Source organism: Neltuma alba, unplaced genomic scaffold (genome assembly GCF_004799145.2).
Source record: "Neltuma alba isolate B1F8T4 unplaced genomic scaffold, ASM479914v2 tig00005994_pilon, whole genome shotgun sequence".
In the NCBI taxonomy this organism is placed as follows: Eukaryota; Viridiplantae; Streptophyta; class Magnoliopsida; order Fabales; family Fabaceae; genus Neltuma; species Neltuma alba.
In genome coordinates this window covers 1-27,932 of record NW_021634308.1, presented here as the reverse complement: position 1 = coordinate 27,932, position 27,932 = coordinate 1, and the positions used below count along the sequence as shown (strand labels likewise).

The window sequence follows — 27,932 nt, the reverse complement described above, 5'->3', positions numbered from 1 at the left end:
CTGTTCAAATTGTAATCTTATGGTTGAGATGGGAAGTGGAGAAAATTTGGGGGGGGGGAAGAAGTGCAAACACCCCTATCCCAATTCTATATAATAAAGATTAGTTTATTACAGAAATTGTTAAGAACTATCAAAGTTAAAAGTTCAAAACTGAGTCATAAAGAGTTATAGTTAAGGAATTGAATTAAAACTTAAATAACTAAAAATTACTTTTTTCCTTTTATTTTTTTAATTTAATGCAATTAAAGACTCGCACGCATATAAACACACGTTAACTAGGAAAGCATGTCGAGTGGCGTTGACATTGAAAATAATAATACTCCATTTATGGCCAAAATAACAAAACACCGGAATAGTACTATTCTTTATTTTTAATATAAGATATAATTGACTAATTTAAAAAAATTAAAACAGTTACTAAATTACTTTAAACTATTTGTATTTATTGTTTCTCTTTAAACTAATTTGTCTCACTTATAAATTGATAAATAATAAAATGATTCACATAAGTATTTTAGAAAGATCAGGTAATATATGCTGTAATTAAGTAATTTAATAATTTTTTTATTTTTTTAAATTAGTCAACTATTTTTTATATTAAAGACTAGAGGTAGCACTACATTAGAGTTACAGACAATTTATATGCATTTACATATGACTTAAAATCCTAGAAAATGATCCACATATAATTCAAAAGTTTTTTTTTCATAAGATTATGAGCTCAACTTAAGAAATTAAAGTTTAAGAGGATATTTGCTCAATAATACATATTATGCTCCCTTACTAAATAAAAAGAATTGACAGTAGGTAGGAGAATTACGTGCAAACAATAATAGCACTAAAAAATTATTAATTATTATATCCAATTATTGATTATTGATGATAAGAAGCTAGAATAAAATGGACATTTTTCAAAATTCAAATTATATTATAAATTAGTTCATGAGATTTTTTTTTATTGATCAAGATTATCCAATTAATGATTCTGTTGATCTGTTAACTTCTAATCCACCCCAATAAATATCATAAGGTGATGAAAGATAGTAATAAACTAGAATATATCTATTTTCATCCAAAGAAAAAACAAATTTTAAAGAGCAGAAAAACATCTGCATAATCTGACCTTTATTTTTTCCTATATAAAGTAGTCTTGACCTTTCTTTGAATTCCATGTATACTCCACACCCTCCTCTTCTTCCCCAAGTCATTTCAATATGGCTTCTCACAAAAGCTTGTTTTGTCTTTCTCTGCTAAGTCTCTTTCTGTTAGCAATTTCTGTCATTGTCTCCCACGATGGAAGAGCCATCATCATCGATGGCCAACGTCCGATTCTTATTTCTGGCTCAATTCATTATCCCAGAAGCAAACCTGAAGTAATATTCCATCCCTTCTTCTACTCATAATTCTATTCATATCTGGGAATCTTTGTTCTCCTGATTAAATTTAATGCAAATGTTCGTACTAGTACTGCTCTTAATATGAGTTTGCTGATCATGTAGATGTGGCCTGATTTGATTCAAAAAGCGAAAGAAGGAGGGCTTAATACCATAGAGACTTGTGTGTTTTGCAATGCTCATGAACCAATTCATCGTCAATATGATTTTTTTGGGAATAATAGTCCTGTTTGGTACGAAATATTGAAAATAAAAGATAGGTATTAGGATTGTAATTAAAAAAATCATTAAAAAAGATAGGTATTTGGTCCCAATCTCACATGCATGAGTTTGTTTGATCCCATGTAATAAACAATCTCTCATGCTAAATACTATTTTCTCAATCCTAATCACAATCCGTATTCCTTATTTTCAATACTTTGTACCGAATTGTACCAATGATCTCATTAGATTCCTAAAGACCATTCATGAGGCTGGTCTCTTTTCCATTCTTCGTATTGGTCCTTATATTTATACTGAATGGAACTACGGGTATATTTAATGACTTAATTAATTAGTAATTAGTTTTTTTTATAATTTTTCAGTTTTAATTATCTATATCATAATTCTTAATTCTTAATATTTTTTTGTTTTCTTAGGGGTTTTCCTGTGTGGTTGCATAATTTGCCTGGTATTGAGAAGAGAACCGCAAATAATGTGTTTATGGTCAGCTAATTACTTTTTCGTTACTTTGTTATGATTATTTTTATGTATTACCATAATAAAATTATTCATACGAAGTTATTATTTGGATTCACAGAATGAGATGCAAAATTTCACTACATTGATTAGAAATAAGATCACTGAAGAGAAGGTGGTCCAATTATTATTGCCCAGGTACATATACATACACACATATATATTAGTTCACGAATTCATCGTTTTAAAATTTTTACAGAATCATTGAACCAAATTAATTTATTAATTGATTTATTTTTGGTAATTAATAGATTGAGAATGAATATGGGAATGTTATGGATCCTTATGGAGATGCTGGAAAAGTGTATCTAGGTTGGTGTGCTTCAATGGCAGAATCTTAAAATATTGGAGTTCCATGGATCATGTGTCAGCAAAGGGATGCTCCTCAACCGATGGTAAAATTATTTAATTAAATGTTTTTTTTTTCAATTTTTCAAATTAATTATCCCTTTCTAATTATACTTTTGATTGATTTCTTTTTTTTTAATCAGATCAACACATGTAATGGTTATTATTGTGACCAATTTACACCTAATAATCCCAATAGTCCTAAGATTTGGACTGGGAATTGGGTAAGATGGTAAGTATCAAATCACTTTAATTTATTCAATTTTAAATTTTTTAATTTATCATTAATTCATTCAAATTTTTTCTTTATTTTTATGATTATTAAAGTTTCAAAAGTTGGGGTGGTCAAGATCCTCACAGAACAGTTGAAGATGTTGCATATGTTGTAGCCAGATTCTACCAAACTGGAGGAACTTTGCAAAACTATTATATGGTAAATGATATCAATATATTTAAATAGTAGTATATCAAAATAAAATTGATGATTATGCTTTATTAAATACGGTTTTATTGTTACAGTATCACGGGGGAGCCAACTTTGGTAGAACTGCCGGTGGTCCATATATTACAACCTCATATGAGTATGATGCTCCACTTGATGAATTTGGTATATAACCATTAAATCAATTTGGTTTATTTGATCAACATAACTTTAAATGAATGTAATATATATAATTTGATTCACTTATTTGCAGGAAACATTGCTCAACCAAAATGGGGTGATCTAAAGGAACTTCATGAAGTTTTGAAATCAATTGAGAAAAACCTTGTCTATGGCAATATTAAAGGAACTGATCTTGGTAATTCTGTCAAGGTAAGTAATTTTAAATAAAGAAGAGCCATTCATTAATTGTCACTATTTTTAGAACATATGTTCATGGGATTTGAAGTGGTTAATAATGTTTGATGGTGAAAATATATGTTGTAGGCCCACGGTTTATGCTACAAATGGATCGTCAAGTGTGTTTCTGAGCAATAGCAACACTACTTCTGATGCAACAGTCACATTCAATGGAAAGCAATATACAGTTCCTGCTTGGTCCGTTAGCATTCTTCCTGATGGTCAAACTGAAGAGTATAACACAGCTAAGGTGATATTTTCTGTACAACGTTTGAATTCTTTTTTCCTTTTTTTAAATTTTCTGTACACTTCTTTTTTAGAGTCCTCTAAATAAAAACAGAGGAATAGCGAAGAGAATGCTTTGAATGAGACCTTTTGATTAACAACTTATTTAAGAATTTGGTTATTGATAAAATATAATGACATCGCGTTATTTATGTAGCCAATTCCACTTAGTGAGATAAAACTTATTGTTGTTATTCTGTACACCCCTAGCTATTATATTGCAAAGAATCTAGGGAGAATTACAGTGAGGTCCCAAGCAAGGAAAATAATTGAAAAACAAGTCCTAAAGGTTGTCATTTCTCACTATAGGACTTGTCATTATAAGTTGTTGAGGTTGTTATTCGGACTTTTTGGTAATTATTTCTCTTCTATGGGACTTGATTGTAATTCTCCCAAGAATCTAACAGATGTTGTTCTTTGTGGTTAATTAGATTAATGTTCAAACCTCTGAATGAACATTGGCCAAACGAAGCTGAGAAGCAGCCAGAATCATTGAAGTGGGCGTGGAGGCCCGAGAATATTCATGATGCTCTCGAGGGCAAATCTCATTCTTCTGCAAACAAACTCATTGATCAAAAGGAAGTCACTAGTGATGTTAGTGACAACCTTTGGTACATCACCAGGTAAAATCATTCTCACTTAGCCTTACTCACCTTTCTCATTTTTCAATTGTTCTAAGCATTTACTATTCTAAATTTGAAGGCATAACAATCTTTAATTTTCTTTCTTCTTTGATAATAGCCTTCATCTCTTGACAAACATGATCCTATTTGGAGTGATGATATGTCTCTTAGAATCAACGCAAGTGGGCAAGTAATTTATGCATATCTCAATGGACAGCATATTGGTAAAAGGAACATTGCCTTGTATTACTTCATTTGCTCATAGATAAACTATGATTAGTTTCATTAACATTGTGTTAATTTGATGGATCTGTAGGAACTCATTAGGCTAAATATGGTGTTCTTTATAATGACGAGGTTGAATAAAGGCAAGAATGTGATTAGTTTGCTTAGTGTCACTACTGGCCTTCAGGTAATCATCATTATCATCATATTGATGTTAGTTAGTGCAAATTTGTATATATGCAATATTATGTACTGTGATTTAATTATAATGGTGTATCTCTTTTGAATAGAATTACAAGTCGTTTTTTGACACATGGTATACTGGTCTGGTTGGGCATCAAACCAATTACCCACGAACAGAAGCTTCACTTGATACAAGGTAGTTGGCAATTTACAAATTACGATATTCTTTTGTTAGTCCAATTATTCAAATGTAGAAACTGATTTATTTATCTTTGAAATTAAATTAAGTGTTAGACCACATTCAAAGCTCCTCTTGGAAAAGACCCTGTGGTGGTTGATTTAGAGGGACTTGGAAAAGGGTTTGCTTGGGTTAATGGTCATGACATTGGTCGTTATTGGCCTACATACTTAGGTGCAGAAGATGGTTGCAGTAATGATCCTTGTGATTATCGTGGTGAATATTCTGCCACAAATTGCATTTACAACTGTGGAAAGCCTACAAAAAAATGGTTAGTCACTTTTCTTTCACATTAAATGAAGGGAATTCCCAACCATCCAAATTTAGTCTGAATGATATATTAAATATGCTTTTTTAGGTACCATGTTCCTCGATCATTCCTTAAAGACGGTGACAACACATTAGTTTTATTGGAGGAGATTGGAGGAAACCCATCATATGTGAATTTCAGAACAGTTAGTGTTGGAACTGTTTGTGGAAATGCCTATGAGAACCACACATTAGAACTATCTTGCCAAAGTCGTCCTATTTCTGCCAGTTTTGGAGATCCTCAAGGCACATGCGGTTCATTTAATAAAGGGACTTGTGAAGCAGCAAAAATGCTCTCTCAATTGTAGAGAAGGTAATTAATATTTTTTTATACGCAAATTATTTTCTCGTGTTAAATATTTTATGCTTTATGCATTTAGTCATTTAAAGATTAATTAATCCAACAGCTAATTTAACTTAATTTACATGACAATTATGCAGGCATGTGTGGGCAAACAAACTTGCTCAATTGATGCATCTGAGAATACGCTTGGGTCAACTAATTACGGAGATATCACAAAGAGACTTGTGGTGGAGGCAGTTTGCTAGAACTTTAATTTCATTAAAAAAAATTAGGTTTTGTTTTATAGTTCTAATTATTAGGTTAACTTGTTATTTAACTTTCTTTTTTCGTTTTTTGTTTTAAAGTTTGGTATTTTAATTTTCAATCGCAGTTATGTACATGTCCTAATCTTGTGAGCCTACTTATGAGGTGTTTGGATGAAAACCAAACCATAGTTTCAAAAGTGATTTTACGATATACAAAATAAATATGTAAAAGAATTTGTCTCGATTTACAAAAAAATACCTTTTAGAAGTACTTTTATGTGATGCCAAACACTCCTAAATTATAATAGTTTGGTTACGTACATTTTACGTTTGCGTATTTTCACCAACATCATTAATTCCATCACCTAAAGAGCATAATACTCTTTTAGTCTTTAATATAAGATCTATTTAATTAATTTAATTAAATTAAGAAAGTGAGATAATTTAGTTAATTATAAAAAAATATAACATGTTTTTCTTAAAACACCATAATCATCTTTCTAAGTATCCTCCCTCTTTCACTTACTTAATTATAATTAAGAGAATATGTATAAGAGTAATTTAAAAAAAAAATAAATATAAAAAATAAATTTATATTTAGAATCAAAATTAATTTAAGAATTAGATCCTATTTTATCAGGAGAGTAATATTTATCACTATGATAAGTACTAAAGTACTAAACTAATCGAAAGGATCACAGTGAATATAGCTAAACTAATGGATTTTTTTTACTTAAAGAATAATATTTTGTTTTGCGTCCCGGCAATCATATTATCAGTGTTGCTGATTTTCAGAACATTGAAGAATTACGTGGAAATTGAATTTCAACGTCACACACACACACTTCATAAAATAATTATTTTCATGAAATTCTCAATTATTGATCTAAATTCTGTTTGTTCTACAAACTAAACGCTGTATACACAACTAATAAGTAAATAAACTAAAAGACTAAATGAAAGCAAATTAGCTATCATATATTGCACTTTCGTACCGTGAATAAAAACATACACAAATTGAATGGTCCTAGAGTTCAGGAGAATTACATTACTATTTGACGTATATTCGAAATCCAAAGACTTCCAGGAAATCACCCCAAGCCAAAACTCAACATGCAATGGATTCTTACGAATCAGGATCTTTTTGAAGTCACTTCATGTGATCAAAACTTGCCAGATTTTCACAACAAATGGTCTCGATATCTGTATAAATCTAGGACCTACTTGTCATTCTGCTGCAGATCGATTCCCCAGGCTGAAGCTAACTGAAATAAGAGTTGGTCTGGTGGCACACCTTCCCAGTCCTCAGCTGTATCAATTGAAGAAGAAGCTTCATGTAGATTCAGCAGGACATCCTTCTTTAATTCCATGGGAATCCCGAAGGTATCGGGGCCATTCTCCAATACTATCTCCAGCAACTGAGCAGGATAGATTTTAGCATCAGATTTAAGTCTCTAAATAATATTTGGAAGCTATATGCAATAGAGAAGCTATTCTCAAATCTGTAGAACTCCAAGTCTACAAGAAATTTGTAGATAGAGCCAATCATGAACCAGAGATATAAGTATCACAAACATGAGGTCCTGGTATACGTTTATTTATATAGGTATTATCTGCAAATTTCTTATAGACCAGCTCTCAGAAACTTTCTCCTACGAACAGGAAAGGCAGGAAACCAAAAGCAGCAGTACAGGAACAAGGTATAGGAAATAAATAACCAGACAAGCCACTCTTCTAACATCGCAATAACCTCAATTGATAGCTTACGTTTTTGAGCTGACATTGGCACCATATGAAACTGTCTAAGCAGTTATGAAAACAAAATGATACAAAATGAAAGGAAGCGGCAACGTATTGAAAGGCAAGAAGCACTTGTGCTAAACAAGCTATTCGTTACTCTTGATGTTGAATCGTTAATCTAGAAGAAATTTAACATAGAATGTGTTCACAAAACCAATAATTTACTGAGCTCCATTGATCTGAAGTTGCCGCCTTGAAGTAAAAGCATATTTTTTGTTGCAGTTATACTAAGGCTAATTCCAACACAGGACCTTAGACTAATCTAAGCACCCCTTCAATTTATTAGAAGGCTATGCTTTGAAGTCTGGACCACGTACTAATGCCTCCGCCCCTTATCATGAGTCTCAATTTACAGATTTACAGATTTGCAGATTCGTTTTGTTCCTAAATATATGGGTTCCTAGGTGTAACTAAAGCACATTTCACCCAAAAAAAAAAACCGTTGTAGAAGATGTCCTACTCTCGGGTATGATTAAAGCACATTTCCCATGTTGCATTTAATTGGGGTAGGAGTGAAATTAAAAAAAAAAAAAATTACACATCACCTAGACTTTAGTATTCCCTTGGTCGGTGTGTTTTGAAAATTCAGATAAGAGGCGAAGGAAATAACAAACAATAGTGAGCAATGCACCACAGCCAGTCACCCCTTGAGAGAAACTGGTTCATCAAACAATCGACTAATTAAAATAGAGACTGAAAAGGCCATCTACAAGACGGCTTAGGTATGTATTTATTCTTTACAGCTATGAGTCCAGATTTCCTATAAAATAAAGTTCGGACAAGTCAAGAGTCATGATAAACACAATCAACTCTACAAGGGTTCGAGGAATATGAAACCAACAAAAAAAAAAGAAAAATCTTATTGGAAAGTTTTAATATCTAACCTGAATCAAATATTACAGATTCCTGCCTGATTTCTGAATCAGAATCAGATTAATAATCAAGGACACCATCTGATTTTTTTTTTTTAAAAAAATAAAAGTAGCATCTTATAAATTAAATGGCGGAAGAATCCTATCCTACAACATGGTCAAAGTCTACTGAATAAAGATTACAAAAAGGTAGGATTAGGTTAGCCAAAACAACTGAAGCATTCCAATGTTCTTTGTAACTGTACGAGAGTTGACTTGCGACATCAAGCTGCCCAAGTATTCCAAATAGAATCTATACATTGATGAGAATTAGATGGTCAATGCATCCTATTGTGCTCATCTATAACTGTGTCTGTGTTATATTGTTCTCCAAGAGAGATGTGTCTGTCACGAATTGGCATCATACGTGAGATGTCACACAGTGGGTAGCACAAGTAGTTCTTGGCGTAATCAAGTGGCATGATTGCTGGTATGGTAATATCCAGGCTTGTCTCGTGTGACTGCGCCTCTAAGATGCAACACCAAGGAACCAAAGAAGAAAGACAAGTAATAAAGAAGACAGACAAGTTCTGAAGTTGAGTGATCATAATTTTGGGTGGTAGAGATTGTGCCATTATCACTCCACATGATCTTATGGGTTAACAAGCAGGGGCATTATGTTTTCCCCGGTTGACGTTTACTAGTGTAGAAATTATAATACAGTGACTGCTCAAATAAGATTAAAGTAGACACGGCACAGTCATTTTTGAGGAAACAGGGCATTGTTTTTCAGTCAAAGAACAGAAGAAACAAGGAAAGCGAGTCAAATGATATTATACCTGTATTGGGGAAGAAAGTGATATTCAATTTCAATAATGAGTTACTTGAGAAAATAGTCACATGATGGGGTAATAGGCACAATAGCTTGACTTTTTATTTTGGGTTGAATATAAGGAAGGTAAATTCTAATGACGTAATGACATACCTGATGAATCCAAGACAGGCAGACGTCAAATAGATTCTGCTCTAACAAGAACTGTCCAATTGCATGCAAGATCTCACAGGCCACCTCATTTGAAAGTTGATCAATTACAGGGCCTGATCTGTCCATTAGCTTTACTAGCAAGAAATCATCACCTGTGGATAAAACTTCAGCATAGGCTGAATCTATATCACCCGCTTGAAGAGCATCCATAGCATTAGTCCAAGAAGTCCAGATGGCATCCTTCCCTTGCCCAATATTGTCATCTACCAGAGCTTCAGCAGTCATTTCAGGGATGGCCACTCTTGCTGCTCGAGATGCTCCACTGTCCTCCCCAGCAACCCTAATTGCTTCCAAGGTAGCTTCATCTTTTGAGGCTTGCCAAACGCTTCTGGCAGAAGGCCCCTCACCAAGCCGAAGGGGCATTGCAACTTTATCCCAAGCTCTTCTGCTGCCCCCTTGATCAATCTCATGCGTTGACTTTGGTGATCTTCCATCAACAGAACCACCACCAAAAGTTCTCCTCGGGGGCATTTGGCCATTTCTAGATGTAGTGTGCCCGGGATAATCCCATGCTTCAGACGTGTCAGACCTCCAAGATGACCCTCTTCCCCTCATGCCCAAAGCATTTCCATCAGATTGGCCAAATCTTTCAACAAAAGGGATACGCCCATCACCACTTCTTCCATACTTGCCAATGGAATAGTCAGCAAAACTGTTATACTTGCTGGGTCTACTAGAAGATCCCTCAAACCCTGTAAAGTTACCACCTCTACGACCTGATGATATAGATAAATCCCGTGCCATGTCTTCAACTACTCTCTCAAGACCCCGTACCCTGTTCTCTAAAGTCACCATGCCATCATGAGATCCACCCATAAAATCCTGCAAATTTGTTAAGATACATCACTGACAAAGCATATATTAGAGCAAAATTGTATGCCATAGTGTAATGAGCGCACCTGCACCATGTTCATCAGATGAGCTTGCTGTCTTTCAAGCTGCAGTAACTGCCTCTGGATAGCCAACCAGTTTCCTCTGTTGTTGAAGGAGACTTCCGATTGACCATCAGTTTTAGAAAAACCTGCTACATTAGCAGAACTTTCCCTCTGACTGATTTCAATCCTATCATCAGTATCATGTGCTTTTGTTCTTAGTTCTTTTCCATTCACTTTCTTTTCAGAGTATCTATCATGGGCAAAATCTTGAGAGTTTTGTTCTCTAGGATTTACATCATTGCTTCTCTCTAAGATGCGATATTTATTGGTGACAGATCCACGAAAATCATTAGTAGAAACACCTCCAGTGGAATTTAATCTTGCTTTTGAACTTTTTAAACTTGCCTCTGATTCTTCCTCATTGTTTGTGCCTGAAGAATTGATACATCTACGAGGAACAACTACTTCTACAGGTAAATCATCTGAACCCCTTCTTTCAAGTTTCTGGAAGAATTCTAGGTTTATCTCTTTATCAGTCAAGGTAGGAGGTTTCTTTTTCAATATTACAACTGCTTTCTCTGGAATACCGACAGGTTTGGCTTTGGCAGTGGAATCCAAGTTAGAAGAACCAGGTGATAAATCCTTTGCTGATGGCTCAGTCTTACTTTCTCCAAGATGTACCTTTTTTATGTCACTTGTTTCTGATGAAACAGCTGGTTCTGGTTTATCACCATCAAGACATTAGGAGAGAAAACAGAAGTGAAAAAACCTGCAACACTGTACATGACGTATAGATTATGTCCGACAATAGAAGCATGCCTACCACAAGTCAAGGGCTTGGAATCATCAGTAGCTCCATCTCCTTTGCCTGCAACCTTTTTCCATAACTGTAGTGCTTCTGTCATGCTATCTCTGACAGGTTTTATCTGAAAACAAGTAATACCTTTTTGATTTGGGAGTCAATGAGCACTTCAATGCAATTATTTGCCTAGTTGCTCTATAATGAAATTTTGACAAAGCTTTAGCATTCTAGCCCGGACAACAAACCCTCTAAGCTGCTATCTTAAGAGCAGAACTTCTGAAGGAGAAAAACAGACGATATATGATATTATTGCAGTGGATAACCAGAGTGACTGCAACATAGTCATATACAGCCCCTATTCAGCATCGTTATTTCACTGAACAGTGGACTTCATGGTCTTATTCCTTCCTAGCAATACAGTTTCCTTCAAAAAATAAGAATTATTGCAAGAATTGGGAAGATAGACCAAATAGCCCCTTTTGAGGAACAAAGCACGAACCTTATATTTAAAAGAATTGAATGAGAATGTTGGGAGGCATGTTTGACTACTAATGATAAGGAAATCTCATTGCAAATGCTACCTTATCAAAACGACATGCCTCAAGTGCTTCCAATGTTGATGTTGCTCCATCCATAACCAAGCTCTTTGAATGGATAGCTAGGGAGCTTAGAGCATCAGCAGCTGCCTTACGTGTTGCCCAATCAGAACTGGTGAGGCATTCATGGATACTGGGCAGTAAATGTTCCATGCTCTGCGGTGCGATTGCTCCAACCTGCAATTCAATTAACTCTTAGAAATCTGTCTAACTGTTATAGTCTGATGGCAATTCATAGCACAAATTTTTCCTTTGGTGATGGATGCAAAGAAAACAATAAAGAACGATAACTTCCCAACTGGAGCCACCCAAAAATAGATATGATGAATCAGAACAGAAGATCAACTTTCAAAAAACAAACGAGTAGAATCCAGATGCAAACAGATTAACAAAAGTTAAGTAGAGGTATTTCCTACCACGTTCTTCAATCAAAATATAACATGCGAAGAAACCTTTTTCTGATAAAAAAACCATCCATATCTTGCGAGGCTACAAAAGTATCTGAGTATAAAATCATCATTTCTGTAGTTGCCACCGCCGCTTTTATTATGTTCCTATGTTAAAAGGGCTTTCCCAATGTCACTATTCTAACATGAAAAGATCTAACTTAATTTCAAACATATGCAGACCTGAGACAAGCTAGCTACAACAGGTAAGACTGAGGCTTTAGCCAAGAAGTTGGGATTGTTAAGGAACTTGCATATCCTGGGGCACAGCTTTTGAAACGAAGAAATGGGCGGGTCGGAAGCGCATTCCACCATCTTAGCCATGCATATAGCAGCACCGGATTGCACTCCCTTGTTTTGCTCACCCATGGCTTCAAACAAAGGCTTCACAAATAATGCAACCACAGAACCCAGACCCCCATTATCAGTACCCCCGCCCACACCTTTCAAATACTGCGCCGACAATGCCCCAATGGCGTCACGACACGCATCCTTCACGCCTGAATCAGAGTCCTTGAGTCTCTTCACAATGTGGGCAATAATTTTGGTCAAGTGGGTCGACGTAGAATCGCTGTGAGACGCACAAACCACCGTGAGCAACCTAAGGGACTCTTTCTTGACAGCTGGTTTCGGATCGTTGGACGCTTCATACAAGCAATTCAGAATCATGGGTATGCTCTCTGGGGATAAACTTTGAATGATTTTCTCCAAGTCTTCAACTGCGATCTGGTAAGTGTCTCTGTCAGAAAGCTTCGAGAGAGAAGTGAGGATCCTTCCCTTGAGTTCGACCATAGCAAGGTGAGAAGAAAGAGAAGACGAGGAAGATCTCGAAGACGGTGGAGTCGAAGATGTTTGATTAGAAGGTTTCATGGTTTTCGAGTGCTTGTGTGTCTGCGAACTCATTATCGCTGTCAATAGGGCAGCAAGCAGTGAAACCTAAGAAAATGCAAGTCTTCTTTGAAGTTGGAAAAAGCTTAATAAAACAAACGGGAAATGCTGAAATGAGAAAAAGCTGAAACTTTATAAATGGCAATCACTGGTGCTTGCGGTTTCAGATAGAGGAACAAGGGGAGGGAGGAAGAGGAGGTTGAGGCAAGAGAAGAGTAAAAGCTAAGCTTGCTTTGGTGGATTCAGCGAAGAAAATGATGGGAAAATACGAGACGACGGAGACCCCAGATCTGCGAGCAGGAGTGAGGGAAGACACCAAAATGAGGGTATTTTGAAAATTCGAAATAAAAGTTTTTTCTTTTTTTTGGTTCGGAGGGAAATGATTTTTAAAATAGAATAAAAATTAACTTGGTTTAAAATAATTAGTAATTTACATTTTATTTTTTGGTAGTAATTTATATTTTAGTTTATTAATTATAATGTGTTGCAACTACGTTTTTTTTTTTTATCATATTTGGCCAAAAGATGCATGAGATGATAAATAAATATGCATACAAATTAAATTTATATTTATGAAAAAATAGAATTAGTTTTCAATAAGTGTTATATATCCACATACGCGCAAAAGATTGGCTAGAGCTTAAAAATTATATAAAATGTTACCATCGGGAAATCATTTCTCTATCGTTTGTTTGCCGTAAAATCAAATGTCTATTTGAAACTATAAAGACACATAATCAACTTAATGTTGAACGGGAATATTTCATTCATTGTCCACCAGAAAAAAATGTGAATAATTAGAAAAAAATCTTCCTTTAACGGCGTATATTAGCTCATATTTTTAATATAAAAACTAGTTGAATAAATAGATTAACAAAACTAGTTTAATTAATTATTTATAATAAATAGGTATTGTCTTTCTTAAATTATCTTTGTGATTGCGTTGGCTAAAACTATTATTATTACAGAGATTATTTTAAAAAAATAGATAAATATGAAAGACAGAATGAATTAAAATTTTATATTTAAAATCAAAATAAATGTCAAACAAACTCTTATATTAAGGACAGAAGTTAGTAAGACTTAATTAAAAACTATAAATGTAAATATATAAAGGTAAAATATTAATTTTATTTACTTGTACCTTGTTGCTGTACTTTCTTAAAATATCTTTACTAATTAAATTTATTGGTTAGAACTACTATTATTACAAGGATACTTTTAAAAGAAAATAGATAAATATAAAAAATAAAATAGATTAAAATTTTATATTTAGAATTAGTATAAAAATTAAATATGATTTTATGTTAAGAACGGAAGGTAGTAGTATTTTTAAATGCATACTTTTGGAAAATTACATGTTTCTTTCAGAGAATTGAATATCCCACGAGAAGGTAATGTTTTCAGGCAAATGACAATCCAAAACGCAAAGCGCCAAGTTTTGTCCGTGATGACCGTGAGCAGGTGATGATGTAGGGTCAGGTTGAGGTGGGCCCAACGGGTGAGGACTAATGACATTTCCTCTTGGATATTATTTCACTTTTCCTCCAAATATAAACAAGAAAAAGTGACAAAAAAACACAGAAATTTAAAATTACTAAATCTTAAATTAGGTTTAATAATAATATTTTATTTGATTTTCACAATATTAAATTTTTAAATAATAAAAAAAAATTTTGATATTTTTATTTAACACTTACTAATTTTTAGCTTTTTTTCATTTTCTTGATAAATAAATTTGGTATATTGCATGAAATTTAAATATGCAATCTGTTTTTTTAATATCGAGGATTAAGGAAAGAGCATTGTTTCAAGTTAAGTATGCAGTCTTGGTGCTTGTAAATGCTAAAGAAAAAATGTTGGCAAAAAATTGCTAACGAAAAATTTCAAGGGAGGAGATTATTTTAGGAAAAAATAGTCCATATTTATTCAAAATGAATGTACTATTTTTGATATCAGTGGCGAATATTAAAACATTATACAAATTTTATGTTCCATATGGTTGTTAATATTTTTTTTAGCTATAATTCATGCATCTATTAAATTCTATGTTAAAAGTTTGAACTGACAAACTTATGCTTTAACAAAGTAAAAACTATTTAGTGTCAATTGGGTCGTAAAATGATTGGCGAACAAGAAAAAAATGAGGTTATAGAATCATGATATATAATGGGTTCGTTTGATTTAGCGGTAAAAAAAATAATGACTTTAAAAAAAATCAAATTGAATAATGTGATTTATGTTTGGATTGATTTTTGTAAAATTTAGCTTGTAAAGTGAAAAAATTATTTGAATTATGATTGAATAAGTAAGTTTAGTTTATAAAATAACCAAAATACATATGACTTTTATTAAATAATAAAAATGATTAAAAATATGAACTTACAAAATATAATAATTTTAAATTACTATAATAGGAAAAAGTTATATTTAATGAATAAAATATATTTAAATTAGAAATCATAGTAATGTGAAAATTTTTAAACCAAATAATATTACATAATTAATTGGATGATGTAATATGCATAATTTATGTAAATATAAATAAAAAATAATATTAAGAATTAAAAATATTATAAAAATTATTTTTACTCAACATAATATTAAAAATAAATAACTAAAAACTGATTGGAAGCACAAAGAATATATAAATAGAAGTATAAAAATAACATAAACATAAGAGCAAAAAACTACTTTTACATAAGTCGTAAGCTTGCAATCGTGCTTTAAAAAACAGCTTTTAATTTATAAGTCATATTAGCTAAAAGCTATGAGAAACAATTTTTAAATTTACAAACTGACTTATCGCACTTATAAGCTATTTTCTCCCCTCAAAATGCCTTACCAGATAGGCTGAATAACTAATACCATATTTGTAGGTTAACTGGACATGCCATATAAAAAGTAAATTTTACTTTTATAGGAGATTGATGATGATAAGATTAATTATATAAAAAGTGATGAAATTGATAGAAATGTTAATCTTGGAATTTATGTTGGGTGATTGAAGTAGGAAAAGCTACTGAGTTATTTGTGACCAAGAAATACCTAATAAGGTAAAAGAATACTGCGTCGTTATAAGGCCATTAATACTATATGATAGTGAATGATAGGTTTTAAAGGATAGCATAGGCATAGAGTAAGAATAGTTTACTAATCTCACATATCTAAAAAAGTTGAAGTCATATATGAGCCCCCTCATAGTATATAAAGGAATGAAAGAACACGCAAATCAATTTGCCGACCATGACTATGCCACTGGGAACCCTGAGTTGTGAAGAAAAAACTTTAATTTATTTGTTTTCACCTTGGATGAATTCATGTAAAGTTAAAAGAATTAAACCCTATGATTAAGACTCTCAATTCTAGGGAGTGCCTGGCAACTCGAGATAAAATTCCTCCTGTCTTGAAATTTGTAAAATAATCCAAATATTATTTTGGTCTTAAATATAAAACTCTTTTTTTTTTTGGGTTGCCCACCTAGTTCATCGGAGTTTTGCTCCGACTACATCTGGATCCGACCCGCGTCACGCACCTAGCTGTGGTGGGTGAGTTTCCCAACGGGGATTTCTGCATACGCTGAGACTCGAACTCGAGACCTCGCTTAAGCAGTACCAAGCCGCTTACCACTTGGACCAACCCCCGTTGGTAAATATAAGAATCTTTCATTAGTATAATTTATACTAATAAGAGAGTCCTATACTTATGAGCACTTTTTTTGCCCTCTATTTCAATTCAGGCCTTTGCTAATCGCCATGTTCTAAACAAAAGTTTATGTATGCCCGACGGTAGACCCGGAAACAGTTACTTGACCCGTTAACAATTGCTCCACGGGTCAACCGCACTCTTCTTCAACCCCTGCTAAACCCTCGAGCAAAAAGAAACGGCAGTTGCTCAACCTCCGCCTCCAACAATGGCTCCCGGTTTTGTATTCGAAGCTCCCAGTGACGAAGAAATTGAGCGCTCTGATTCTGAAGGCGAGGGACAGGAACAAAGCCAAGAAGAGGAAGCAGAAGAGCAGAGTGATTCTGATAATGAAGATCACGTCGGAGAAGGAGAAGACGAAGAAGAACAAGAAGAAGAAAGACCACGAGTTTCGAATAAAAAATCTCAATCCGCATGGGACTTCTCGAAGTACACCGAATCAGTGGCGGAGGAACATGCCCGACGAAGCACAACCTCAGTGGATCAGAAAATTGCCAAAGCCATTAAAGAACGCTCCACTCCGCTCAGAAAGCCCGTCGAAGACGACCAGGAGAGCTCGGAGTCCGAATCCGACAAACAAGTAACGGGCTTTTCGGTTTTTGATACTCATTTCTCTCACCACTGATGGAAGCTTGTGCTTATTCTGGACGAATTTTCTTCTGTTTCATTTAGGAGGATTATAGACCAGAAGAGGAAGAAGATGAAGGCGGCAATGTAGACGAGAGCAAGTCTTTCTTCGCGCCATCTGACGGTGCTTCTTTTCATGCTGATTCATTCATGGAGCTTAATTTGTCGCGTCCTTTGCTCCGGGCTTGTGAGGCCTTAGGATATGTTAAACCGACACCAATTCAGGTTTCTGCGTTACTTTAGCCATTTTATCTCTCATTTGTTTTTAGTTCTTTGCGTTATGCGAAGTACTTCTTTGCTTACGTGGGGGGTACTTAGTTTTTGAAATTTGATTGTAGGCAGCGTGTATACCACTTGCATTGACTGGTCGTGATATATGTGGAAGTGCCATTACCGGTTCTGGGAAGGTAGTCTATCAGTTCGTTTTGGAATCATTCCATAAATGCTATGTTTAAGACTCTGAATTGTATGATGCTACTAAGTACTAACAAGCTGTTATGGAGGCTGAAATTGTGCCCGAAGAAAAAAATTGTGTGATAAATTTCTTTAGCCTATATTTCTGTGATTGTTTTCCCTCACAGACTGCTGCATTCTCACTGCCTACGCTGGAGAGGCTTCTATATCGTCCCAAACGTGTGCAGGCCATAAGAGTCCTCATTCTTACTCCAACCAGAGAATTGGCGGTCCAGTAAGTATTCTCATGGATGTTTTTGGCTTGCTTTTATTACGTAGAAGAATTTCAAGTTTGTGGCTTTACTTAACAGAATAACGGAGGAAGTCTGGGACCAATAGCCAGACTAGAGGCGTGGAAGGAGAGCACTTAGTTTACTGTTTTGCTGGGTATGCTGCATGCCTTCTGATAAGCACCAAGTCGGATTGGTTCTTTGTGGTTTTGCAGCATTTTTTCCCCAGCACCATGCTTTGAAAAGCTTGCAATTTCAAGCTGTAATGAGATGAACTTGCACGTGCTCATGTTCATTATAGTCTTGAAAATCAATTTAGCTGATTAGTGACTACTAAAAATTAATACTTTCGTGGATGAAGTGGCTTATGTTTTTTTCTTTTAAATTCAACTAACACTTGTTTACTGTTTTTTGTTTTGTTTTTATGCTAGTTATTATCAATGGGATTAACTAACTGTTTATGTTTGGCAGAGTTCACAGTATGATAGAGAAACTTGCTCAGTTTACTGATATAAGGTGTTGCCTGGTCGTTGGGGGTCTGTCTACAAAGGTTCGACTACTAGTTTAGTTTCATTATAGCTTAATCTCTAAATTGTATTGGTAGGTCACGATAGATTCAAATGTTTCATCTGATGCTTGCATTATGTCTTTGGGTTTCCTTATTTCTTTTGAATTGTGGCTTTTCTTTGTATAATTGCATGGATATGCAGTTAGTGTTATTTTGGTCATGTCATGGACCATTTCCTGTTGTGTTTGATAAGCTTTGAGTTGCTCAGGTTAAAATTGATATTGACTATGGTTTTCCTATCCGCAGTGGAAAATTCAATGTAGCTTTGAGGAACCTATTTGAATATCATGTGATGTGATCTCATTTCTTATGATGATGGAATCCCTCTAGTAAAGCACTTTGTAATGACATGGACTTTCTCATAAAATAGTAGATAAAGAACCTTTTGCAGAGATTACATACAAGACTATCACTCATCAGGAAATATGATGATTGTAGGTAATAATTATTCAATCAAGAAAATATAATCAGCAAATTCCATATTATTTCTAAGCTTTATCTGGTTGAAGGTGAAAACACATAGTGACATGCATTGAAGCATTTGGTACTTCTTTATTCTTTTGTGATTTTCTTATTGGGTTTACAAGTGATCATTTTCGTCATAGGTTCAAGAGGCTGCCTTGAGATCCATGCCAGATATTGTTGTTGCTACTCCAGGACGCATGATAGATCATTTACGCAATTCCATGTCAGTGGATTTAGATGATCTTGCTGTTCTAATCCTTGATGAGGCAGATCGTCTGTTAGAGCTTGGTTTTAGTGCTGAAATTCATGAACTTGTAAGTTTTGCTATCCTTATAATGCCAGGATCATGATCCTGAAATAAATGCTATTTGACATTTATCTGCTTTCCATTCTATGGGAATTTTAACAAGTTTGTTTTTTAACAGGTCCGCTTGTGTCCAAAAAAAAGGCAGACCATGCTATTTTCAGCTACCATGACTGAGGAGGTTGATGAACTTATTAAACTTTCTCTAACAAAACCCTTGCGTCTTTCTGCTGACCCATCTGCAAAACGGCCAGCAACCTTGACTGAGGAGTAGTTTCTTCAACTTTTTCTCATTCCTTGTAGTACTTATCATATTACATTGCTGTTGACTTTTTCATGCACCGAAGTCAGGTGAATCATATTTGTTAGGTAGAAGTATAAAATCATAATTGATTCTAAAACGAAATTCACTAATAAGTACCTTTTCCTATATGCTCCCAGTATTTCAGTATTTGGGCTAATAGTCCTTTTAGTGGGCTGAGCATTGAGACCATCAATATTTTTAAAGCTAGTAGGAATGACTAGGGTTCAGGCATGTGGAGGTTACTGTTATTATGGGAAAAAAAAAAAAAATCCTAGTTCCTCTAAATTTCTGAATGGTTGTATTTAAGCTTTCAACATAGTTTTGAGCTCTTTTTACCTCTTCCTGCCCCCCCCTTTTTTTTTCAGGGTGGTTAGAATAAGAAGAATGCGCGAAGCAAATCAGGAAGCAGTTCTTCTTGCATTGTGTTGCAAAACTTTTACATCTAAAGTGATCATATTCAGGTTTTCCTCATTGTCATACACTGTACTTACCTGGAAAATACTGATGCATGAAGTCATCGATGTTGATTTCGGGGGTATTTGGGTAGAAACTAAACCATGGTTTTAAAAATGCTTTTATGATATACGAAGTAAATATGTGGAGGAGATTGTCTCGTTTTACAGAAAAGTGCTTCTGAGAAGCACTTTTGGGTGCTTCCAAACACCCTTTCATGAATTGGTCATGATTTCCTATATGAATAATAAAGAAACTAGTAGGACTTTTCATGTTCCTGTCTAATTAATTGTATGTCTAATTGATTTATCTGAAAGAATAAAACTCACTGGTAGTAGTTATTGGAATGATTCCATTAGTAATTGTTTATAGTAATCTTTCACTGCTAGTCCATTAGCCTATAAAAATACTCAATAAATTGATAGTTATGGCTTTCTAGTGAAGAACAAACCTGCTTCATGATTACAATAAGCATAAGTTCTCATGTGCTTTGCTCCCCTACCTACGCTTTTTCTGTCTCTATTCTGCGACCTTCTTCTCATCTTTAGCTGCTTAATAATGTGTCTTTTGACTTACAGTGGAACAAAACAAGCTGCACATAGGTTGAAGATTATATTTGGATTAGCTGGTTTGAAAGCTGCTGAGCTTCATGGAAATCTTACTCAGGCCCAGCGTCTTGAGGTATGCTTAGATTGTTCTGTACCATTTGTTTGGTTGCACAATTGACCTTTATAATTTTTTTTCACTATCAAGTAATTGGTTGTTGAGGTGCTAAAGTACAACTGCTTATCTGGAATTGCCTTATTATTATTATTATTATTTTGCCAACGCCTAATTGTTTTTGTATTTTGCCTACCTTTGTTGAAAGGTTGGCTTGTTTGAAAATTGAAAGTGGTAATGCTAAGATTGCCCTAAGATAAATGTTGTGGTTGTTTGTGTACAGGCTTTAGATCAGTTTAGGAAGGAGCAAGTCGACTTTTTGATTGCTACTGATGTGGCTGCTCGAGTAAGAACCTATTGCTGAAAGCTATTTATTTATCTATCTATCTATCTATTTTTCTCATTTTATGCATTGTTTTTTTGTGTTTTTGTTTTGAACGAAATTTTGTTAACCTTTCAAATACCTGCTATTTGACACCTTTGTGTATGCGTTTCATGTAATAGGGCCTAGACATTATTGGTGTTCAAACTGTCATCAACTTTGCATGTCCACGAGATCTTACCAGGTATATCACGATGGTAACACTGCTTTTGATGATTATTATTATGACTTGTGCATACTGTAGTTGACTTGAAAATGTTATTTCAAACTGTAGTTATGTTCATCGAGTAGGACGTACTGCAAGAGCTGGCAGAGAAGGATATGCTGTCACTTTTGTGACTGACAATGACCGGTCACTTTTAAAAGCAATTGTTAGTATCATTCTTATAAATGCTGTACATGTTTTGGCCTGCTTTGGGTTTTATATCTTGATAGCTATGCTACGTCATATAAAATCCATTATTTTCTAATAGTTATGCAGGCTGATATGCTTTTAGATCTGAGATGAATGGCTTTTTTTATAAAGAAAATGTTGATGTTGATTATTAGGCTTTAAATTTTCACGAGACATAACACAAAGCAAGCTTTATATTCACATATGATGCGATTTCATTGATTGTTGATTTAAATCTTGGTTTCAACTGATCAGGCAAAGAGGGTAGGTTCAAAGCTGAAGAGCCGTATTGTTGCAGAACAATCTGTAATTAAGTGGTCTCAAACTATTGAGCAAATGGAGGATGAAATTGCTTTAATTGTTGAAGAAGAGAGGTTTCAATCCTATTATGTTCTGAATTTATGCCTAACTTTTTAGTTTTTACCAGTGTACTGTATTTCATTAGTTGAATTTTCACAGGGAGGAAAGAGCCCTAAGGAAGGCTGAAATGGAGGCGACAAAGGTATTGATTAGTTAAACCTTCTCTTACAATTAACATCATTCAGAGATTGTATTTTGAATGTGAGTTGTCTTGGTTTGTTAGTAAATACTTTCCTGCATTGGATCCCTATATTAGGTTATTCCCAACGTTTTCTTTTTAATTTTAATAAATCACGTTTCTATGACCTGGGCAGGCTGAAAACATGATTGAACATAGGGAAGAGATATATTCCCGGCCCAAAAGAACATGGTTTATGACGGGGCAGGAGAAGAAGCTTGCTGCAAAAGCAGCCAAGGTAAGATTTTGTTGCATGCCTCAGATATGGTTCTTATTCGTTTGAACAAATTTATGGTGATTTCCCTACATTTTGGAATATTAAAGAATTCATGTTGAGCCTAGGATAGTTATCATGAACGCTTGAAACATTATATATTGTTTTAAATAATCGTCATCTGTCAACCTAAACCAAAAGGAAGAAGCGGGTGGGAGTGAGGTGGGATAATCCCAGGAGAAAGATCTTAAATTGTGTGAAGAGGAGTGCATTAGGACTTTCTCATTCATGTTATTCTGGCTGTTTTTCTTTTTTCTTTTTCTTTTTTTTTTTCAATGACTATCTGTATTTAGTGTTATTTCAGTTTTTTGATACTTTTATTTCAGGATATATTAAAAAGGTTGTCTGTTTCCTAATATAGCTTGCAAACTTTTGCAGTGAAGTCACATGCTATTAGAAATAAATAATTAAGGACTGAGGTTGAGTTCAATTTCTCCTCTTGAAAAATATGGCTCTGTGCTAATAATTCTAATGCCCTGTTCAACAGAAGCCTAACGAAAAGGAAAAGAGCTCTGGGAAGGAAGTAATTAGTGCTGAACAAGCCGAAGCCCTAAGAATGAAGGAAAAGAGGAAGCGAGAGCGAGAAGTAAGCAGTGTTCCCATTTTATTTGTATTTACTGATTACTGATACTGATTTATATTTGATTTTACGCCTACATACAGTACTTGTGCACTCGCATTTCTTTCATGCATAGTTTTGTACTTATTCAATCACTTTTGGTCTAGAAAAATTTGCCCAGGAAGAAGCGCAGAAAATTGGAAGCTGCTAGAGAGATGTTGGAGGATGAAGGTCATTTTGAGAAGCCAGAAGTATGTAGTCCTATCATTTTCCATTTGTCTTCTGCAATAAAGAATTGTCTAGTTGACTTTTATTATGATAACTTTCATTAGTAAATTTGTTGATGTGATTATAACGAGGATCTTATGTGTGTGTAAATATAGCCATATAATAGAAATGCATATATTGATATGTTACACAAAAATAACCAATTTGATCATTGACCTAGTTACTGAATTGGTGACTTGAAGCCCTCGTGTCATCAATATGTGGGCTCTTTAGTCATATTTTCCATCATACTCAAATACATAAATGTGCAGGCTAATGAGAAAAATAAGAAAGAGAAGACTGGAATGTCACTTGTTGATGTGGCATACCGACGAGCAAAAGCAGTTAAAGCAGTGAAGAAGGCTATGGATGCTGGCAAAATTGTGAAGAAGGGTAAGAAGAAATCGAATAATTCTTCACGAAAGACTCCTTCAAGGACAGAGGAAATGCGGGAGCTTTTCCAAACTGACATGAGTGAGAAAAAACAAAAAAGAGTTGGTGGACCAGGGAAGAAATCCAAAAGTTCATTCAAGAGCAAGTCAAGGTATGTAGTACTCTTTACCTGTTTCTCTTGATGAATCTTATAGTATATAGCTGTTATATTCATAATCTCTTTTCTCTTTATTTTTCTTATATGCTATGTATATGCAATCACTTGTATGAATGTAGAGATTTGGATCTTTGACAGTGAGAGAAGAAAAATTTAGAGCCTGCTTGATTTCCTTTTTTTTTTTAAAGAAAAACTTGTTTGAAAGTGTGTTTTTGGTTACATGTTTTGAAAAACAAAAGAATTAAAAGTTGTTCTGCGGGAAAAAACAGAACACCTTTTTGATGTTGTGATACTTCTTGTTCTACAAAATTAGAGAAGAGGCAGAAAACATTGTATTTTCATTAGTGACAATCATGCTAATAAAACGTGTTTTTTAATAATATTTTGTTTCCAAAACGTGTTTTAAAAAAATTTCTCTACAGAATCATTTTAAGAATATAAAAAAAGAGAATAAAATCAAACAAGTCCTTAGTTTTTTTTGGGTTCTATTACTTTTCAGGTATAAGCGCAGGTAGTTTGTCAGGACAATAGTGAATTTTGATCAAATGTATACATCACCTCAAAAGGCCAGTGCTTGAGCTCATTGTTGGCTTGGGGGAATATTGACACTTAAGAATATCCTTATGCCGTTCTCATGTTCCGCCATTGGAGCTGATCGATGAGGCTGTGTTACCCAGTTGTTGCTTGTGTTTGTGGGGAGCATAGTGACAGTCGTGCAGACTTATGTGGGAAACAGTGAATATAACCGGTGTGGGACTTGGTGGATGGAACTGCAAATATCTATTTACTCTTATCATGTCAGCGAGAATCTTCTCTACTCAATTTTGTAATCTAGGCATCATATATTTGATCACTCAATGTAATATTATTCATTACAGTATTCTTTTGAGTAATTGACTAATTTCCTCGCTTTGTTGGCTCTACTGAGATGACTGCTATTGAATTGTTGCCATGGATTTACTGTGTGGAGTTGCAAAATACAATCGATTTTAACTATATTAAAATGAAGACATATAATTCTTCATTAATTGGATAATGGACGAATTTGAAGACTTGGCAAGCAAAGATGAAACGGATGGAAGGGAAAATAAAGTATGTGCGATATTTTTCTGTCAAATTTTTTGCAATTTGCAATGCATAAGTTGCTATTCGGAACAAAATTTTTGCAATAAATTTCTCTGAGTACAAAAACAACATTAGAAATTGAAATGTTAGATTTTGCGTTTGATAAGCTCTTATTTTCAATTACCAGTTTCCATTTGTGGTAGCAAACTATTGTCAGTCTTACTTTTTCTTAGGATATTGGGGTGAGTTGGCAAATTTTTAAATTCCAGTTTGAGTCATATGGTCATTAACGAAACTACTCAAGATGTAATTTAGGTAACTTAACTGCTTTTTAAAGGAATTTTCTCAATGAATAATTGATTGCTTTTCAAGAATAATAAATGTAATATAGTTACTTTTCATGTATTGTATTATTAAAAAATATTGAATAATGTAACTTATTTTAAGTATCAATAACTAACCATATTATTATCATATGTAAGAAGATATTCCTGCTTGGATCGTATTATTAAATTAAATTAATATTAGGACCCATTTGAGGAAAGTTATATTATATAAATTCTTAGTTTATATTTAAAATAATGAATAAATATAATAATTAAGATAAATAAACTTTATATTTTTTTTTCCCCGAAGTATCAAACCTATTTGGCGCTAAATTTTCTGTCGCTATTCCTTCGTTCGGTGAATGTTTGGCGTTGGGAAAACCTCGGCATCCCTGCTAGCTGAGATTTCGTCAACATTGGCCTCGTTTCTCTTCCTGCTACAAGCTCAGCCACCTCAAGTTCTCTAGTCCGGTTCTGTCACTTACTCTGGACACTCTGCAGTTCCTTTATCTTGCTGCAACAAGTTCCACAGATTCCGGAAGGACTGGCATATTTGTGCACCACTCTCGTCGAGCTCGATCTTTCCTTGAACTCCCTCTCCGGTACGATTCCGCGCTGTTTGAGCGCCTGTTCTTCGCTGGAATTGTTTGTTATTATCTGAAAACAAGTTTTCCAGTGAGTTACGGATTGAAATTTTCGTGGACATGAGCAGCTTGAATAAGCTAGTTCTTTCATTCAATGATTTCTTCGGTGATTTGCTGGATAATTTGTCGAAGCTCACACAAGCTTGGAATCGTTGGATTTGGGTTCCAATAGTCAATTACATTGTGAATGTAATGTCTTGAGCCAACTATATCAGTACTTGCAATGGAACTTAGGCTTATGCTCTTATAAGTGAAAGTCTGTATTCTCTGAGAGGTTCTCGGTTCTGCCTTTCCTGCCTTATTTTCCAATTAAGTCAGGGAATAATATGAGACTCATATGTAATTATCAGTGAAACTTATATGAATTTTATATATACGCCCCTATCAGTGAAACCGCGGGTTTGGTGTTTCTAATTTTCTCGCGTGAGTTTTCTGCTTTGTGATTTCCTGTTGGTTTCTGCTTTCTGATTTTCTTTATAGTGTTCTTTTGTGAAGTTTTCTGATTTTCCACTCTCATCAGTAAAACATTCCTTAAAAATATTGCAGAGCTGGCTTTTTTGGCGTATTAGCGCTGACATTTAATGGATTCCGAAGTTGAAACTATTGAGAGAAGATTTACATCTTTGTTTGGTCAACTTCAAGCAGAGTACGGCGTACTTGAAAGAATGGTGTACAAGAACAAGAACCAGCATAGGCGTTGTTCTTATTTCAAGTATCTTTTGAAGGTAAAAGATGTGTTTTCTTACTTCCCTCTGATTTTCTTCATTCTTGGTCAACCTTTATCAAAAAGCGGGGTCCATTCCTGGTTCAACAAATTGGTTTCACAAGATGAAGAATGTAAAAGGGCTTCTGTTAATGATATAAAATTGTGCATCTGATCAAATGATTTTGTGCAATCTTTTCTCATTTGTCAATTTTAACAGCATTCGCATCACCATTAAATTATGACTGTTCGCACTTGTATTTACATATATGCAACGTGCAAATTAGGTAGAGAGGGATTTGCGGCTTCTACGATCTGTGAACTTGGAGGACCTTGTCATATCGTGCCTCCTTGTTATCAAAGGAGACAGACCTAAACAGAAGGCTCATCTTTTAGAGAGGTACAACAAACTTATATATTGATCTCTGTGTGCCTAATGGTAATTGTGTTTTAATTCATTTAATTGGAATTTACCCTTTAATTGTGAAAGGATGTCTAACTTTGCATAATCATAAAATGAGTGTGGTTATAGACTGATTTGAAGGCTAACTTTAGCACATAATCGAATTTTCCAATATAAACACATTCAGATTAGTGCTAAAACCAAGGGTAGTTCTGTTCATATGGCAATATGAGTATGTTAAAGACGTTGGGGGTCTGGTCCTCATATTTTAAATATTTTTCTTTTCCTCAATAAATTCTATTTTATGTAAGAATGTATTTCAAATAGTTCTTGGAAAAATTTTTCTCCCACTTTCTCAAAATTAAACTGATCAGCATGCCTTTTTATTGGGTAGTAACAAGCAAATCAACTGGGGTGGTTGTTTAATTATTTCCCTTAAATCCAAGTTTATTTGCTTTTGACTTCTTAATTTAATCTGATGTGGGAGGGAAAGATTGGAATTTTTTTCAAATTCTTAATTCGTGAGATCATCTGAAAATATGATGTAATAGCATTCATTTGAATATTTTGTTACGAAATTTTTGTGAATAATGAAGTTTATAATTTTTTTTTGGCTTACTGTTCCATGATAGTTTAAAAAGGAGAAAATGCAACAGTGGAAAATATAATTTTCTGGAGCGGATTTTAGGAGCTGCACGCCTGCTGGCAGAGGTACAATTGCATGTGAATTCTGAAGATTTACTTTACTATCTTCATTACTAAGTTACTGTGCTTCTACTTCGGCAGATCATTTGTTGTGTGCGTCTGAATTCATTAATTTACCAACTAATTGCCACCTGCTTGTTAGACAGTAGTTGTTTTATTTTAGCAGCATATTGTTGAAAATACTTGGTTCTCGTTGAGATGCTCTGCTTGCCATTGGTAAATATCATCAATGTCAAAGCCTGTCTGAGCAAAAATATTGAGGGAAGATAATGCTGGGAGTTATGTGATTAATCAAAGTTTTACATGGCTTATGCCAA

The 27,932-nt window shown here is 34.2% G+C and overlaps 3 protein-coding genes and 1 pseudogene across 3 annotated transcripts; 3 read left to right on the top strand and 1 right to left on the bottom strand.

Annotated features, from left to right (window-relative positions):
- The first annotated feature begins 1,214 nt into the window (after positions 1 to 1,214).
- On the top strand, positions 1,215 to 5,733 carry LOC114749229 (beta-galactosidase-like; annotated as a pseudogene).
- Positions 5,734 to 6,665: 932 nt separating this feature from the next.
- Positions 6,666 to 13,296, bottom strand: LOC114749234 (microtubule-associated protein TORTIFOLIA1). The gene is made up of 6 exons (XM_028937725.1): positions 12,332 to 13,296; positions 11,688 to 11,879; positions 11,128 to 11,230; positions 10,329 to 11,023; positions 9,370 to 10,251; positions 6,666 to 7,151 (listed from the first exon to the last, which is right to left on the bottom strand). Exons 1-6 carry the CDS (start codon positions 13,049 to 13,051, stop codon positions 6,954 to 6,956), a joined length of 2,790 nt encoding a protein of 929 aa, XP_028793558.1. The 5' UTR covers positions 13,052 to 13,296; the 3' UTR covers positions 6,666 to 6,953.
- Positions 13,297 to 16,926: 3,630 nt separating this feature from the next.
- LOC114749235 (DEAD-box ATP-dependent RNA helicase 28) lies at positions 16,927 to 24,696 on the top strand. The gene is made up of 19 exons (XM_028937726.1): positions 16,927 to 17,321; positions 17,414 to 17,593; positions 17,707 to 17,775; positions 17,950 to 18,056; positions 18,523 to 18,601; positions 19,225 to 19,398; positions 19,510 to 19,658; positions 20,058 to 20,153; positions 20,724 to 20,826; positions 21,089 to 21,151; positions 21,310 to 21,371; positions 21,462 to 21,558; positions 21,837 to 21,955; positions 22,041 to 22,083; positions 22,256 to 22,357; positions 22,881 to 22,979; positions 23,120 to 23,203; positions 23,492 to 23,763; positions 24,269 to 24,696. The coding sequence occupies exons 1-19, from the start codon at positions 16,950 to 16,952 to the stop codon at positions 24,282 to 24,284; spliced, it is 2,286 nt and encodes a 761-aa protein (XP_028793559.1). The 5' UTR covers positions 16,927 to 16,949; the 3' UTR covers positions 24,285 to 24,696.
- Positions 24,697 to 25,506: 810 nt separating this feature from the next.
- LOC114749228 (uncharacterized) lies at positions 25,507 to 27,886 on the top strand. Its single transcript, XM_028937719.1, has 4 exons — positions 25,507 to 25,762; positions 26,351 to 26,529; positions 26,795 to 26,907; positions 27,543 to 27,886. Exons 2-4 carry the CDS (start codon positions 26,386 to 26,388, stop codon positions 27,670 to 27,672), a joined length of 387 nt encoding a protein of 128 aa, XP_028793552.1. The 5' UTR covers positions 25,507 to 25,762; positions 26,351 to 26,385; the 3' UTR covers positions 27,673 to 27,886.
- Positions 27,887 to 27,932: the final 46 nt, after the last annotated feature.